General features: G+C 37.2%; 1 protein-coding gene across 2 annotated transcripts; it reads left to right on the top strand.

Annotated features, from left to right (window-relative positions):
* The first annotated feature begins 122 nt into the window (after positions 1-122).
* On the top strand, positions 123-16,134 carry LACTB2 (lactamase beta 2). 2 transcript variants are annotated; one of them, XM_063170181.1, is made up of 8 exons: positions 123-362; positions 876-1,039; positions 2,341-2,464; positions 5,172-5,350; positions 9,341-9,489; positions 11,245-11,322; positions 13,947-14,013; positions 14,824-16,134. In XM_063170181.1, exons 1-8 carry the CDS (start codon positions 241-243, stop codon positions 14,931-14,933), a joined length of 993 nt encoding a protein of 330 aa, XP_063026251.1. In that variant the 5' UTR covers positions 123-240; the 3' UTR covers positions 14,934-16,134. The 2 variants fall into 2 exon arrangements, with proteins under 2 accessions (XP_063026251.1, XP_063026246.1); XM_063170176.1 differs by having other exon boundaries at positions 126-362; positions 11,245-11,326; positions 13,947-16,134.
* Positions 16,135-16,864: the final 730 nt, after the last annotated feature.

Raw genomic sequence — 16,864 nt, 5'->3', positions numbered from 1 at the left:
TCGCCACAGGGTCTACCGTTAGCAGCCGGGCTTTACCGCACACCCGGCCCGGCCCGCCGGGGAACGGAAGGAGCCGCCCCACAGGCGGGCGGGAGGCGCTGCAGCCGGGCCCCGGGAGGCGGAGCACGGCCACAGAGGCTTCCGTCCTGCCATTGAGGCTTCCGTCCTGCCATTAAGGCTTCCGTCCTGCGGCGTCGTGAGGGAAGCGGAGCCGGTGGTTCGGGGCAGTTCCCTGCAGAGATGGTGTCGCTGCTGCCACGCATCGAGCGGCTCTCGTCGCGGGTGGTGCGGGTGCTGGGCTGCAACCCGGGGCCCATGACCCTGCAGGGCACCAACACCTACCTGGTGGGCTCCGGGCGCAGGTACCGAGCCGGCTCGGAGAGCGGGGCAGGGCGCGGCTGCCCCGGGGCCCTGCGCTGCCTCCCGCTCGAGAGGCCGCTAGCGGCCTGTTCCCAAATCCCTTAGTCAGCGCTAAAAAGAGGAAAGAAACCGTACAGCGTTACCTTGGAGGAGCTAGTGCTGGGAGGCGGCTTGGGCGGGTGGGATATGGAGTCTGGTCCGTGCCACCCTTGGGCCGAGGCCAGGAATTCGGTGAGGGAAGCGGGTGTGTACCTCAGGTAATAAACGGTGGCTTCTGCCACTTGTCGCGGAGTTGGAAAGGTGTGGCCTACATTTAGTACTTTTTCCACTTTTTAAATTGTTATGCTGCGGGGGTGGAATGCCAGGAGGCAAAAGGTGTTGTCTGGATATGGAGACATACATTATTGCTAAATTTCTGTCTGTTGGCTTATTTTATTAATATGACTTGGCTGTTACATGAACACTCTTTATTCTGTGGTGTGTCTCTCCCTCCCTTTTGTGTGATCCATGTGTAGAAGAGTCCTTATTGACACTGGAGAGCCAGCTATTCCTGAATATATCAGCTGTTTAAAGCAAGCACTGTCAGAGTTCAACATCTCCATCCAAGAAATTTTAGTGACACACTGGCATCGTGATCATACTGGTGGAATACCTGATATCTGCAAAGACATTCCAAGTGGTAGGCCAGAAGTTTCAGATATTGCTTAAAATGTTAAATACATGGCAAGAAAAACATTAACTGAATGCTTCTGTGCAAATCAACTAGATTATTATTCTGGAATTGCTGTATAAACTATATGCAATTTCATGATTCTGGTGCAGTGTGTAGATTGAGAGCAATGAATAATCTGAATTGTAATAGTTGTAGTACTGCAGGTTTTCTTCAATACCTATGCATACTTTCATAGTGAATTTTTCCTATGTGTGAATAATGAAAACCTAGATATTATCAGCATGGTACTAAGAGATGTGAGAAAAACTTGATACTGCTTCTGTTTTACTTGGACAGCAATGATAAATTTATTGTTATTTTCACTTTTGTAAAAACAAATAGCTTGAATTGTTAAAAGCAGCATACATAACTTTGGGATTCCTTAGAGGAGCCCATTATTAGTTGCTGACAAATTCATAGGCCTCAGAGCACGAGAGGAAAGCAGTAGAGCAGTGCGCAAGTAAAGTCTGACCTAAAAATTTGTATTCCATGTTGATAAACAGTAAGAGACATTTCTGTGTTGTCATCTGAGAAGAGAATAAGCAGTATGGATAATGTGGTAATTCTTAACATTGTTGGACTTTGTCACGAGCTTTGTCACAGGCTTAATTTTGTAAAGTTGCCAGGTGCTTATCTGCAATGAGGCCTGGGCACTACTGAAAACAATTGGTGTCTTGGTGAGGATTTTGGGCTTGCCAGCCTATCAGTGTGGTTGTAAAGACTAGCAAGCGATATGAATGCCTTTCTGGGTTGCTGTCTGTAGCTGTTCCAGCCAAGATGTTTGCATTTTGTGCACTGTTCAGAATGACAAAAGCTGAGAGAAGTTGCAGGTCAAAAAGTCTTCATGCAATTTTAGACAAATATTGAGTGATGCTTCTGTGACTCATAAAGCAAAATATGAGGGCCAAAATCTTAGTGGCATTGTAAAAACTTTGGGGAATTGGCTCATGAGTCAAGAAGAAATATTTGTGAAATATAATAATTACTGATCTTTATTATTTCATTTGTGGTTTTTTCCAACTTCAGATCTGTCACTGGTACAGAGTGCTGTATTCAGGATCAGTGGCTTTCACTGTTTAGTGTTTTTGGCTCTGGAATAAGGCTGCTCTACCAATACAAAGTTGCTTTACAGAATTTGTTGTTTCTAGTTTTCTATTCATACAGTGTGATAATTAATAGTACTTATTAAAAAAGTAACCTGTCTGTGGAATTACCTTTGTTAGTGACAAACTCAAAACATCATTTTTCTTGCTTTCCTTACATACCAGACTCGGAATACCGCATAAGTAAGCTCCCTCGTGTCCCTCACTGTGAAGAAACTATAGAAGGAGGACATAAATATTTTTATCTTAAAGATGGAGATGTGGTAGAGACAGAGGGAGCCACACTCAGGTAACCATGAATTTCTTCAAGTTCTTTTTTCTTCAGAATTCTGACATGTACGTGTATCCTGGTTTCTAATGATTGCCAATCCATACATCTAATCTTTTCAGCACTTATGCATGTAGACTTCCTATCATGATCCAGCAAGATATGTTAATACAAAGACACTGTTTTTATGAATGAGAATTATCAGAAATTAGCCTTTGGATTTTGTCTTTAGACTCAGCAGAGAAATTGAAAATATTTCCCTAGAAAAACACTTTCTGCAGGAAAATCAAATAGGATTTTACATATTTTCTCATCGCTCTTACATAATTAGTTACTTTTTAAATTGTGGAAGTCTGTAGTAGTCTGGCTGGATTATTTAGCATGCCTTTCTTTTTACTTTAAAAATACATCTCTAGGAGACTCTAAAACATTTAATACTTAAAATGTTGCATTTTAGACCTTGAACCTGTGAGGTTCTTGTAGGGTGCTAGTTTTGGAAGACTTCTTTGCATGGCATGTACTGTCTGTAATGTTAGTCTGAATGAGTGTGAAACAGAAAGCTACTGTGCCTCATGGAAGCACACACACAATAAAAAGGTCTGACCATTCTGTTTTCAGACTCCTTTCACTAACAAGGCATTATTCCTCTAAGGACAAAGTTTGCTTGTTTTCCTCATTTTAGATGAGAACTATATCCACTTGTAGACTATGTCACTTGGTTGATTGCAAGGAAAAAACATTTAAAAAGAAAAGGGGTATGTTTTGTCCAAAAGCGTTTTATTTTATTAGTGTAAAAATAGAAGTAAAAAGCATTTTACATTGCATACTGAAGACCTTTCACTGCCCTAAGTGGCCCATGTTTGGACAAAAATTTGGAGATGGAAAATAATTTTTTTTTATTTCAATCCAAGTGAGTCAAGGATTAGCACATTTTGAAGTTTGGGATTGTGGAGGACCAGGCAGAGGCATGTTTTGTCTGAGACATTCTGACATGTGACAGGGAAGATGTGATTGGCAGGAAGAGTCCCCTGGAGGGGGAGCAGCATGGTCCTGAGCCAACTGCCTTTTCTGCCTTCAGATTCACAGTGCCTCCACCAGTTCCCCACCCCAGCTTGGAGCCTGGAGGGCTCAAACAGGCTGGCTGTGCTGGTGTGGGAGTTGGGAGCTTGTTGAGGGGTGTTGTAAAATACAGGGCTTGTAGCCAATACCTGGGAGAAGTCTGTTGCGACATTTGGGAGCTTGTTGAAGTGCGTCCTCGAAGTGAAGGGCTTCTTAGCTAGCACTTCTGAGACCAAACAGTGGGCTTGTTTATACCAGAAAGCATGGGAGTTCCCAGACACATAGTCTGGTGTTCTTGTTGATCCTGAAGAGAATTTATAACATCACAGCCCCTATGGGTGGGTTGTAACAGGGCTAATGCAGCCTAACTTTATGGTTGATTAAAAACAGGTATTCTCACCTGGATTAATTCAGTAACCACTGGTTCCAAAACTGCAGTATCTGCATGTTAAATTTTAGTTAACAACTGTCAGGTTTTCAAGGTGTGCCACAGCAAGCTGCAGCTCTCTGGTAGCACCTCTCCACACACTGTCTGGTGTTCTCTTTCTGCTATTTTTTTATGTTAGTGGTTTGGCTTCCTGGTGAAATTTCATCAAGAACTGAAGGATACCATGTCCCAAAGGTGAGCCCCTCAGCTTGATTTTGGTGTTGCCTCCACAGGACAATGGCTCACCTGCTTTCTCCTGAGCTCAGTATTCAGCAGGAGCTGGAAGTCAGTGCAGCAGATGATGCTGCACTTGTGGTCTCCCACACTTGCAGCAGCTTGGCTGGGAGCTGTTTAGCCTTGCCCTTTACACCACCCTTGCACCAGCTCCGTCAGTTCCTGATCGCTGCTTTGATGCATCTGCCATTAGCAAGAAGGTCCTAATGAATATCAGCAACGATGCTGGTTGGAGTTGTGTTATTTTCAATCTGCATCAGCCTCAGCATAAGGTCCTTCTGCTTTTCAGAAACCATCATGAAAGGCCACCCCAATGCAGCTCCTTGGCAGCTCAGGTTACCATATACTATATACATGCCCACTGTCCCTTTGCTGCATGCATACACTGCTTGTCCAAGCTGTGGGTCCTTAATCCTTACCATGCAGGTGTTTAATGACCTGCACATAGAACAGCTGAGAGATCATGGTTCTCTGTATTTTACAGCTGTGCTCCACTGTGCTATGGGACTTTCAAGGAAAAATACATTTTTGGAGGCTGAACTTTATCTGGGTGGGGTTCAGAAGTTTGTAGTTAATTTCTAAATGAAAGATATCATCCTTACTCTCCTTCCAAAGTACAGCGTGTATGTCAAGAACTTCAAGTGTTTCAGTCTGGAAAAAAGGTCAATTTGATTTTTTTAAAGCTTCAGAATAATGCCCTCTATAACAGAATTAATGCATGGCTAGTCAGCTCCTTTAGTGTCCTTGTTTTATGGTGTGTCATGTAAGTAAAAGCATGCTAGAGATGATTGGTGTTCTTTAGATGGTGTAAGAAAATGGATTGGGATTAGGCAAAGTGATACTTGTTTACATCAACTTTTCAGCCTTTTTTTGGTCAGTTTTTTTCTTGTTCATGTTATGGGCTGCTTTGCCAAGTGTATTATTTTACCATAATTTGTTCTGGCTTCAAAAATGAAGTATATATGCTGTATGAAAAACATATGTTTTTTTTTTTTGTTCTTTGAACAGAGTTTTATATACACCAGGACACACTGATGATCATATGATTTTACATCTAGAAGAAGAAAATGCTGTATTTTCGGGTGACTGTATCTTAGGGGAAGGAACAACAGTAATAGAAGATCTGTCTGATTACATGAAGACTTTGAAAAAGTTGTTAGAAATGAAACCAGATTTGATTTATCCAGGTAAGTGGCTTTAGTTTTAACTGCTCCTTTTAGCTGTGTAATTTTGTAAAAATCTCCTCTAAGAATTTGAGAACCATTATTACAATCAAACATCATTTCTGGTGTAACAATTCAATTTAATAAACAGTAAGCTAAGCTGACTTTGTCATGGTGTTTTGCAAAACTTGAAAATTTTCAGTGATAGGTATCTTCCTTTCTTAAATTTCTCTATTTCAGGGTGGGTCTTGTCTTTCTGTGCCCAAAGACTCCAGGGGCCATAATCTTTCACTGGTGGAATCGTACAGCAGATTTAATTTTCTTATATTACTCTATCCCTGTGCTTGAATGTTATCCTGGAAGAAAAAATAATAGTTGTTCTTTTGTTCCTTTTCATCCCCACATACACTGTCAGTGTGAGTAACCTAGTAACGTTTTTTGAGAGTTGTGTGTCCCTTGCAGTACAGATTAATCACAAATTCATCTTGGAAAGCTGCAGAACTTTAAAGTGGTAATCTTAGTAAATGATTTAGGTACAATTTGAACAAGAACCAGGAGGCCAGAATGTTCTAAAAATAAGTTGTCTGTTCATTCATATGGATTTCCTTCAATTCTTTTCCTCTCTCTCATTCAAACATTGGGAATGCATTCACTTTTCATATATACCACATGTCTGTTTGACAAGACTACATTTTAAGAATTCGTTATGTAACTACACTTTAAGCTCCTCATTTGCTTTTTCAGAGCTACATCTCAGGATTTTTTTCTGACTTTTTCTGTTTCATCTTCAACTTGTCATTCCAAGCTACTGTATCTATGTTCTCAGTTGTGCCTTTTTCCATTAGCCATCTACGTTTAGCCTACTCTCTTGTGTTCACTCTTAAAATAGCCTTCTTTTGAAGTATGTGTCCTTTAAGATGTCAGAAAAAAATGCTGTTTAAGAAAAGCATTCTTACATATTCCATGGATGTGGAGGTTGATGTAGACAGAATAGTGACTTGGTCATATATATTGACTTAACTGACTTAACTAACCATTAAAGCTAACAATTTTTTAGCCTCCAGAATCTGAACCAAATGTTTTTATTTTTTTCTTAATACCTGCAAAATGCAGTCTGCTCCTCTAACTGAAGGAGCCTTCCAAAACCCCATATATGTCAAGTTCTGTTTGGTTTATCAATTTTATCTGTTGTATTTCGCTCTGTTCTTAATGGTTTTGGATCTAGATTACAAATTCACCAAGGCTGAACATCTGTGCTCTTTATTTGGAAGTGTTTGCTACTGTTTTAACTTGCAGTTAGGAAGCCAGTCTGACATCATGTGTTTTCAGTAATGAAAGCTAAGTATTGAGATGGCTTGGAACTGACTTTCTTTTTTCATCCATGCACCACAAAATGTACGTGCAGCTATGCAAAAAGTGCTGTTGCACAATCAGAACAATTGGTGATACTGTTGGGTATAATTACAGCAGAAGTAGTTTCCTTTATCAATATATTCTATGCAAGTCAATCACTCTGTGCTACAGTATTGGGTCTTCATAATTCTTGAACTGTTTCCTCCACCAATGCTTCAGCACTCATGTGATAGCCTCAGAATTGCACGAATTTTTGTAACAAACTGGCTGCTGGCTATCTGAGAGTAGGTGAATTTTGTCAATCCTTCCCCTTCTATGTTTCTTTTTTAATTTAATGTGGGAATGACTTAGACACAGCACTCATGGTATCTAATTACAGGAAATATTTGATGAGAATCCTTGGAACAAGAAAAGGGCATTTTAGTCAGCAGAGGGCTCCCCATCCTGTAATAATAGACAATTTTCCTTGGTAATACAGAAAAAAATGGTGCCAAAATTAGGAATTTGTGGAAGATTTAATGAGCCAATTGTTTCCTTCACTTCTGTCCTTTGTGCTGTAATTTAAAGTAAGAGAATCTCACACTTCACAATGTGTTATGAGGAAATAATATGAATCTGTCTGAAATTAAAGCTGAATTAATGGAAAGACACTCATATTTTGAGAGTGCTTTTCATATGCTCAGAAGCATTTTACTTTTATTCAGCTATTAATCCATTTATTTGTCAATAAATAAATAACTACTGCTGTCTCTGAAAAATAATGGATGGGAAAGTCCCACATCTGGATTTAGTTCCAAGCTTTCTGAGATCATTTTAATGTACATATATGCATACACAACAGCTGCAGATCAGATGATGTAATGGAGATGAAGTCCCTCTAACTTTGCAAAATGTGGGTTCCATTTCAGGTTCTGGCATTGGTCTTGTAGTCTAAGTCAATTAAATCACTTGGAAGAGTAGGGCCAGGTTTTAAGGATGCCTTGGGATTCCATGTGCAATCCTTAATTTTGATTACTTCAGTGAGACTTCTGTCATTAGAGAATGCAAGAGAATCGACAGTTAACATTACAGTCTCTGCTTTGTATATATTACTATGTATATCTATATTTCTCTGAAATTTGTTTTAAGTTTTGAGTGCATAAATGGTAACAGTAGAGATACTGTTATACTTGTAATTTATTTTGCAAGGAAAATAGCTTCATATTAAATATGTTTGAAATCATTAAATATAAATGCATATGCCAGTATAGCTTTATGTTTACACATTACATATCTTGTATTTATAATACTTACTTAAACAAGGTGAGTTTCAATGTTTACTTAGTAATTTCAAACATGCTGAAGTGAGTAAGTTGAGATGTATAAATATTTTGACTTACAGAAGGATAGATTCCTTTGACACTTTAGTTCAAACCATGAAAAATCAGTTGCTCTTTTTCTATGTGCTGTCTGTTGTCAGGCAAAATAAGCTTTGATCTTAAAAGCTTAAAAATTAAAAACCCATTTAATCAATAAACCCAAAAGTACAAGTAAAGAATACAGTGATTCTTTTAATAGTTAGAGAACCTCAAAAGAAGCTGATTTTGATGAAACCAAATAACTTCTAAAAGAAAGCTATTGTTTTTTACGGTAGTTTCTTTTCTACTAATTTTATAAATTACTTAGACTTTGGACTCAGAGGGCAGAGCTGGAAGTTGCTGCTGCTACTTCAGGTGAGTTGTACAGGCAAAGAAATAGGAAACCTTGCTATAAAAAGCATGTGATGAATGTTCGTGCAAGTCAATTCCTCTATAAGTAACACAATAAGTTTAATTTCCATTAATGTAACTCTCGTGGCTGAACAATATTTTCTCTGCCATTTTAATGTACTGTGAGCATTTGATTTTTCATAAAGCTTAGTGATTTACCAATTTAGCCTTCTCATAATGTGATTCAAAGACCTTTAAGTAAGTTGAACATTTCTGATCTGCTACAGTCAGTCCAGGAAAAAATATGTTTTGTTTATTAACCAGCCAGACATTAAATGATCCACCTATAACTTTCCCTGTGCTTTCTATTTTTCCTGCTCTGACACACTCCAACTGCCTCGCTTATTTGTTCTCTATTCATTCTTTTAATCATACTCACAACTGTTTTTAAAGGCATAACTGAGTGTGAAGATTTGTTTGGGAAAATTACCTGTTACAATTAAAGATGTCACCTTGATGTTTGCCCCAACAAGACAAGAGGTACAGCAGTACCTGAGTCCTTTGCATCAGCCATTATTGTTCAAAGGCCAGTATCAGTTTAAATCATTAGTGTCAATATCCTTTGGGGAGAGGGAGACAGGCAGACAGAGATAATACAGTATCTAAATCTCATCTTTTAAATCTGTTCAGCAGTGAACTCCTTTCCTTTTTTCGAATGGCCTAAAGTAGTCTTCCCTTGCTTTCTTTATTCCATCTGAAGTATTCCCTTTTCCCCGTTCAGACTTCTAATATCCTAATTTTTCCTTTCCATCTTAATTCTTTGCAGATGCAGACTGCAATACGGACATTCAGATCTTTTTCTCATGGCTTTTAAATCTACTAGAGTTTACATAAGAATGTTTCAATTATTCAATAGCATACTTAATTACAAATGTAAGTAATAGTGCTCTGGTACATGTGTTTTGATTTTTAGGTCATGGCCCAGTAGTACGTGATGCAAATACTAGAATCCAAAACTACATTTCTCACCGCCTTGCACGTGAACAGCAAATTCTGAGTGTTTTCCAGAAGAATACTGGGAAATCATTTACATCCTCAGAGCTTGTACAGATGGTATACAAGGTAACTGTTGATCAAAAGTTTTTAGATCAAACTAAAGAAAATTGAGGTTGGGTTCATAAAACTTGCATGTAACAGCAATGGTCTTTGAGTGAAAATCATGGTGTTTCTTTGAGAGGGATAAAAAACATTTCTGCCTGTTCAGGGTTCAATTATAACTGTGCCTTTAAGCACTTGTTTAAGCACTTAATTGGAGTGAGGCCCACATGTTTCTTAGAAACTTGTTTAACTATCCAAGTCTTAGGCACGGTTTCATAAGACTAAGTAAAAATTAAGTTGTAGTGCTTGGTTCAAAGTGAAAAGTATGACAAGACTGTTGGTTGTGGATTTCCCAAAGTGTGTTTGGGGTCTCCTGAAGAATGGTTGAAAACTTGGAGTTCCTGATTTATCAGTCTGCAGGAGGTTACAGGTGAGCTGCAGTTCCGCAGCACAAAGAAGGATATTGCAGCTCTGATGTTGGATAGCTTGTATGTGTCTTTAGACTGGTGTAACAATACTTTGTTGCTACTTCATCATCCTTCATGTAACCTCTGCAATTTTTCCCTGTGGTGTGGGGTTACCCTCCTAACCAGTAGAGATAAGAGATACAGTATTTCTGCTGTGGAGGAAGATGTCAAAGTTGCCCATGTCTGTGGCTTGGAAACTGCTCTGTAACAGCTTCACAGCTCATTTTCCATGGTTCTGCTGATACCTAGTTTCCGAAAGAATGCCTGCATCGTGGTGAACATTTTGCTGTGCTGATGTACCTTTACCTATGGCCATTCAGCTTCTGCAGTTCTCCTGCCTGATGAGCTAGGTTTTAAGTATAGAGCCATTCTTCTGTTTCTGTAAATCACAAACCACTTGTTCTGCCTGTATAAGAATGTATAAGAATTTTTTCAGTACTATTCCAGCTTTATAGTTATAGTTATATAGTTTATACAAAAAAAATATATGCTTTCAAAGTATTCTTAAGGTTCGCAATTCTTTAACTAGTTTGCTAGTGACTTTTCCTGCCATACATAGTATTTGAAGAACTTTTTAATTTTCAAAAAAGGAGAAAAAGAGAGCTTTACCTTTAAGATGGTAGAGCTGGAGAGGAGGATTTTAGCAGACATCATACAGTCATAGAATGGTTTGGGATGGAAGGGACTTAAAAGGTCCATCCCCCCTGCCATGTGCAGAGACACCTTCCACAAGACCAGGTTGCCTAAAGGCCCATCCAACTTGTCCTTCAACCCTTCTAGGGATGGGGCATCCACAGCTTTTCTAGGCAACAGGTGTTACTGCTTTTTACATAGTGAGCATTAAAGAATTGTAAGAGATATTTTGTCCTTCTGAGGCTGTTACATTGTTTTATTATTTACACACAGATACTAATTGCTACAGGATATTTAAAGCTATGCAAATGTTGTCATGGAATAGAAGGGATGGTTACCTGTAGAGAAATGCATTATAAATTTGTCTTTAAAAATACTCACCTACACTGACAACCCAGGGCAAACCAAGTTCAGAGGAGGAGTGCTGGCCAAAGTTTTCATCACACAAATGTATAATGCAAAAACCGAACAAAATAAACAAAAATGTGTTGTTAGATTGCCCATTTAACTGGTGTAAAATTGGTTTACTCAGCTTCCTGTTGTTACATAACTAACTGAATGTTCCCATACTGATTCAGAAGAGGAAAATCTGTGGCAATAAACCATGGGTTCCATATATTGAAAAAATAGTTGATGAGTATTTAAACAAATACAAAATGCATTTTTTTCTTCCCATTAGGAAATCCCTGAGAATTTACTTCCAGCAGCAGAACATAACCTCCTAGTCCACTTGAAAAAGCTGGAAAAAGAAGGAAAAGTGTGTAAGTTGTGGATGAAGGGAGGAAGGAGGGTCATTTTTATTTTTATGTTCTATGCATTATTTCTCATATTATTTTAGTGCATTATTTTCTAGGGGAAAAAAATGCAGTTTTTTGCAGTAGCTGTCCATTAGACAAATTAAAGTACAGTAGTATGCAGAATGATTGTACAGTATTCACAAGCTTTTAGAAAATATTTTACTAAGTATTTGAATGCTTAGAGCTCAGATTACTGCAATGCATATCCCTTTAAATTTTTATTTAAAACATACCATAGAATACATTCCTAACGCTAGCATTAATACCTTCTTGTATTTTCTGAAATTCATACCTAAATATGCATGAATGTCGCATTTTATGGGTTAACATTTAAGTTTCTGCCTGTGCTAAAAATTTTGCATATTTTTGTGTGTATGTGCTACAGAGATGATTAAAATAATGCAGTCTAAATTTTTGCAATTACTGATTAGTACAGTACCTAAGTAGAGCTGCTGTATTTAGTTTAGTGTTTTTATATTGTGCCTTTAGTCTTAGTGAACAAGGTGAAATATTGTTTCTGTAATGGCATGAGCATATGGAAACGTTACTCAGCCAAAGCTTAGGAAAATATTTCTTCCTGTAGAATACATGACTGCACTCAGGACTGTCTATTTGTAAGTAAATAATTACATGAATTTAAAGCTGTTGCAGATTTTCACCATTTACCAACCTGAATAACAACATGAAATTAGTGTATTTTTTTCAGCTTAGACCCTCTGTTTATCTTAGTGATATAATGTCTACTAGGTACTAACTGAACAATTGAGACTGAATTTTTGTAATAGTAATAACAACCTGCTTTTTATTCAAGGAAAATAGGCTAGAGTTACATGAATACAGTCATCACTGAAGTTCAGAAAATGTTCTCTTTGGGCTTATTTTGTGCAGAATGCCATAGAAACTTTACCAGCATGGTACTTACTGCACCAGCTTTTAAATATTGTCTCAATTCTTGGTTATTAACATACATCATTGATTTGTACATTCCTCCAATTTTGTTCCGCCCAATTCATCAAGGGCATGAGGTGCTGTTGATTGTTTATCCCTTCTTTTCACTCTCAAAGTAATTCAAGCCACAGCATTTTCTGTTGAGATCAAATAGTGGATAAATTAACTTTTTGTTTAAAGGTAGTCTTCCCTAAATGAAGAATGTCTTCATTTTGAATGCCCAGGAAATAATCTGGTTGAGTGAGCTACTGACTTAAGGGTTTGTTTTCTCAAAACCACTCTTTTCATGTTTACCAAACAAAAATAACTCAGTTTTTCTCAGAAATCACATTTCAGTTTTGAAGAGAGAGCAGATACAGTCATGCATCTGTTCACAAAGTATATCCACTACTTGAAATTATTAGAAAGCTTAAATAACTAGAGGAGATGCTAGTCAGAATAATTATTGGGACTCTCCTACTCCAGTTGGAGGCCCTTGATTCAGATGTGCCTTGCTTTCCTAGAAGCACAAGATGTGCTCTTTGACATTTGTTTTGTTTTTTAAACTTGAATTTTGGGGCACAGAAAAAGTGAGAATCAATCTCATCAGAGCACTTGGGGTTGCTGAATTTTTGAATACAAGCTTAGGCCCAGACCTATGGTAAATGCTTAACATCACATGACCTTTACCCATTTTTCAGTTCAAATTAAGGGCATCTTTTAAGGAAGACTGATTCTGTTGATTCTGAGCATGTAGCATACAAATGCTTGTGTACTCATGGTACTTGCTCGTTTGATTTTAATATCCTTTGATGCCCTTTCCTCATATTCCAAGACCTTGCAGCATCTCAAGTTTTGTTCTCGTTACAGAGGACTTGAGCTGTAGACATAACACTGTCTTGCCTAATTTTCTCCAAACGTTTTTCCAAAGGAACATCTTGTCAGTATCAATAATGAATGTGACAGGCATATTACAACCTTACAAGTGAGTTACTCACTGTAAATGATGGCCATATGCTGCCTGCTGCAGTCATTAATTACCCACTCAGTACTAGGGATTGCAGATTTTGTGGGTACATAACTTTTATAACTGCAATTGGGAGTGACACTGCCTCTTAATTCAAACAAAAATGTTACTCTTCTTACTTAAAACAAAAATAATGTCTTGTAGGCAGGAGTGTGGCACAATGCACACGTGTAAGCTTTATCCCATGGTTGGTTATAAATAATTTGGTCATTGTTTCACTTCATAGCTGATGAAGAGATAAAAATAATTTATCTATTCTTAATTTAAGAGCACAGATTTTTTCCATCTAAAGGTTATGAATTTCAGAAAATGCAACAAGCATTCTACTAGCTCAGATTTTTTGATATCTAGAAAGTTTAATATACCAAACTTTAAATAACTAGAGGATTATTAAGACCTTTTTATTAATCACTCTTGATGCTGCTAGGTTACATTGTGAAGTAGTTAATGTTTATCACCTTCAATTAAAACTGAACACTGGCATAAAAGACAGTATTTCATTAGTTTCAATAATAAAGGTCATGTGTAGACATCCATATTCATATACAGGTTAGGTGTGGGATAATCTAATATTTATAAATAAAATCTAAGTATTGGTTTCTAACTAATTTGGTTTCTTTTTCTTAACAGTACGTGATGAAACTCCCAGCTTCAGATGGAAAAACAATTTATAAGTTAGGCAAGATTGTCCAGGAATGTATTTGATCTGCATGGTTGCTGTATGAAAAATCATAACTATGAGTGCAACTATATGTAAAATAAAAACTGATTTTTATTTGTTTTTTTAAAAAGCGGCAACAATTTTAAAGCAATGTTGCAGTAAATTAACTGATGTTTTTCACATTCTACTTTATTAGAATTTTAAAATACCCTGGTGGGTACTGAGTTAATAAAATGGAATGAGTGTGAAGAATTGAATCCTACCTTTGTTATGAAGTGCTGAGTTTTATCATTGGTGGCAAAAGACAAATAGCAAGGTCTTATAAACTTAATATTGTAATATCTTAAAGCGATATTATAAACCAAATAAATCACATCTATAAAAGAAATCTCTAGAAAAAAACCAGAAAATATGTTATTCTAAACCTGGTTTCACCTGCTTGTGCTTCTCAAAAAGTGATTTTCTAATAAGTTACCTGTACATTCTAAAAAACCAAGTTATTTTTGCTAACAGGTGTAATACCAGGATTTACATTCCTTTTCTAATTCAGCTGACTGTGCTTGTCTTTGCTGGTTGCTCAGTGCAGAAGTTTTAACAAACACTGAAAGTAATTCTAGACTTTTGGGGTTTTTTGGTGGAAACACCATTTCTGTGGAATTCATTCAAAGAATTCATTAATTTTAGCTAACAAGTGTCAAAAAATGCACAGAGTTGAAGCAGACTCTTAAATTCTTTGTAAGATTCTGCAAGAAGGTGATGAAAAAGCTGTATAAAGTGACATATGTATGTATGCCATATGAAGTTTTGGTGTTAATCTACTTAAAGTAGAAATATTTTAACTAAAAGGTTGTATTTGGTTGAAAAATACTGTACAGTGTATTAAAATATGTTCGGAGATTAATTTAAACTGCAAGTTCAGTTCTCTGTGGACCTTCCACTTGCAGAATAGTACATAAATATTTACATTACTTTGTCTATTCAAAGTGTGTGACATTTGATGATATATACATTTCTTCTAGTATTACTCAGCCTTAAAAAACAAAAGCAGATCTGAGATGTTTAAAAATACCAAGGACAGGTATATGTCAAGGACAAATATATGTCCTTGAAAACCTTTGACCATTCAATCCTGTACCCTCATTTGTGAAACATGCATATGTGTTTGGGTACTGAAGGCTTGTCTTAAGAATTTACATTATTTTATGAAGCTGATGGCATTTGTTCTGATCAGCTGGGACAAATCCAAAGCAAAAATACTCACAGGATAGCAACCCAAAACAGGAATAGCAACTCAAAATTGAAATCATATTCTGAGGTAGCAGACAGACCCCTGAAGAAGAGAAATAATTACTTTCTGTAAAAATGATGCTTCTTGCAAACTTTATTGATCTGAAATTTGGCCAGATCGTGTCACATGCTCACTTTTAACTTTTTTTGCATTGTAATTTTGAGGTCTTTCTGAGGTCTGCTAGGTTTCCTTCCCATTGTATTTTCTATTAACTTACATTTTTCCAGACACTTTTTATCTGTTCCTCCCACAATATTTTTTCTTCAATTCCTTTTGAAAAAATTACTCAATTTTCAAGTGGACTTCTTTCCATTAATAATTAGTTTTCCTGTAGCCGTTCCATGAGTTTATAGTTACCTTTTTCCATGGTTAGGCATAAAAACATAATTATCACTGCTTTTTTGACAAAGATAAAATGATAATTCACATGCTCACATTTTGCTTCAAGTGAAATGACAGTTTCCTGTCATGAGGTCTGAGAACCTAAGACAGCAGGAAACTGGTATGAAGAGGTGGTGTCTCATTACCTTCCTGAGCTAGAGAAGAAATCTAATGTTACTTAATGATTTTCTTCTGTTTTACTATAAATTTTGAAATATATCCATAGAAGTGGCTTTAGAATGCACTTAAAGAATTGTTGGGACTTGCAGGCAGTGAGGAAAGCAAGAGGACACAAATAGAAGGCTCCATGTTCTGTGCTGTGCTGCAGCAAATGACTGACATCTTTAGAAAAACAAGGAAAAAGGCTGTTTAACCAGACAAGTCATTAGTGATGGTATATGGTGTCTTTGGAATATTAATAGCAGAAATTGCACTGTTACTAAGATGTATATATAATAAAGGATACTTGGCTGTGGCATCTTGAAAAAGTCTCAAGGCTCCTTGTTATGTCAAATGGAATGTTTATTTTTAAAAGGTAGCAATGTAAGATTGGCCATTTATGTACAAAAAGGGGGGGGCCCTTTCACATGAATGTGTTCATCTGTTGATAATGCATTAAAAGTTACAAATAAAAAGAGGGGAGGGGGCTACTTCTGTCTTAACAGGTTAGAAAGGCTAATGATACCAGTTGCTGGGATAACTTTCTAAACAGCTGGGGACAGAAGGATGCACAAACTGTTTCCACCTTTCCTGCCTGCTAATTTCAAGATCCTGTCCTGACAAGCAACATCATTTATTACATTTAAGACCTAGACATTTGGTGGTAGGTATCATCTTTTTGAAGTTTTCCATTCTGTTCCTTGCTGGTTTTCTTATTTATATTTGTTTTAAAATATTGTTCTTGATTCTCTCTCCAAGCATGCTTAAATTCAGGAAAGGTTCCCAAATAGAAAGCTGTTTGTGTCTTGTTATTGCAGGTGCCATAATATGCTTCCTGCTGATGTCTTCACAATTTTGCCACCTGAAACATTGCATTAGGTTTGGTTGGGAAGGTTTTGGGACACGCATGCACATGATGGTGGCTTCTGTGATAAGATGCTAGAAACTCCCTCTGACTCAGATTGTAGAGAACTTCCTTCCTAAAAAATGTGATCAGTTTGAAGCCTAGTGTTGGAAAATAGATGTCTGGAAAGAAACATGGCAGACACAGACCAGCCA

This window comes from Melospiza melodia, chromosome 1 (genome assembly GCF_035770615.1).
Source record: "Melospiza melodia melodia isolate bMelMel2 chromosome 1, bMelMel2.pri, whole genome shotgun sequence".
Classification (NCBI taxonomy): domain Eukaryota; kingdom Metazoa; phylum Chordata; class Aves; order Passeriformes; family Passerellidae; genus Melospiza; species Melospiza melodia.
This window is presented reverse-complemented; position numbering and strand designations above follow the sequence as displayed.

Coding starts and splice junctions, on each gene's coding strand:
- LACTB2 (XM_063170181.1), top strand. CDS start 241: ATGGTGTCGCTGCTGCCACGCATCGAGCGGCTCTCGTCGCGGGTGGTG. Junction 1,040..2,340: donor CTGCAAAGACATTCCAAGTG/GTAGGCCAGAAG, acceptor CTTACATACCAG/ACTCGGAATACCGCATAAGT. Junction 5,351..9,340: donor ACCAGATTTGATTTATCCAG/GTAAGTGGCTTT, acceptor TTTGATTTTTAG/GTCATGGCCCAGTAGTACGT.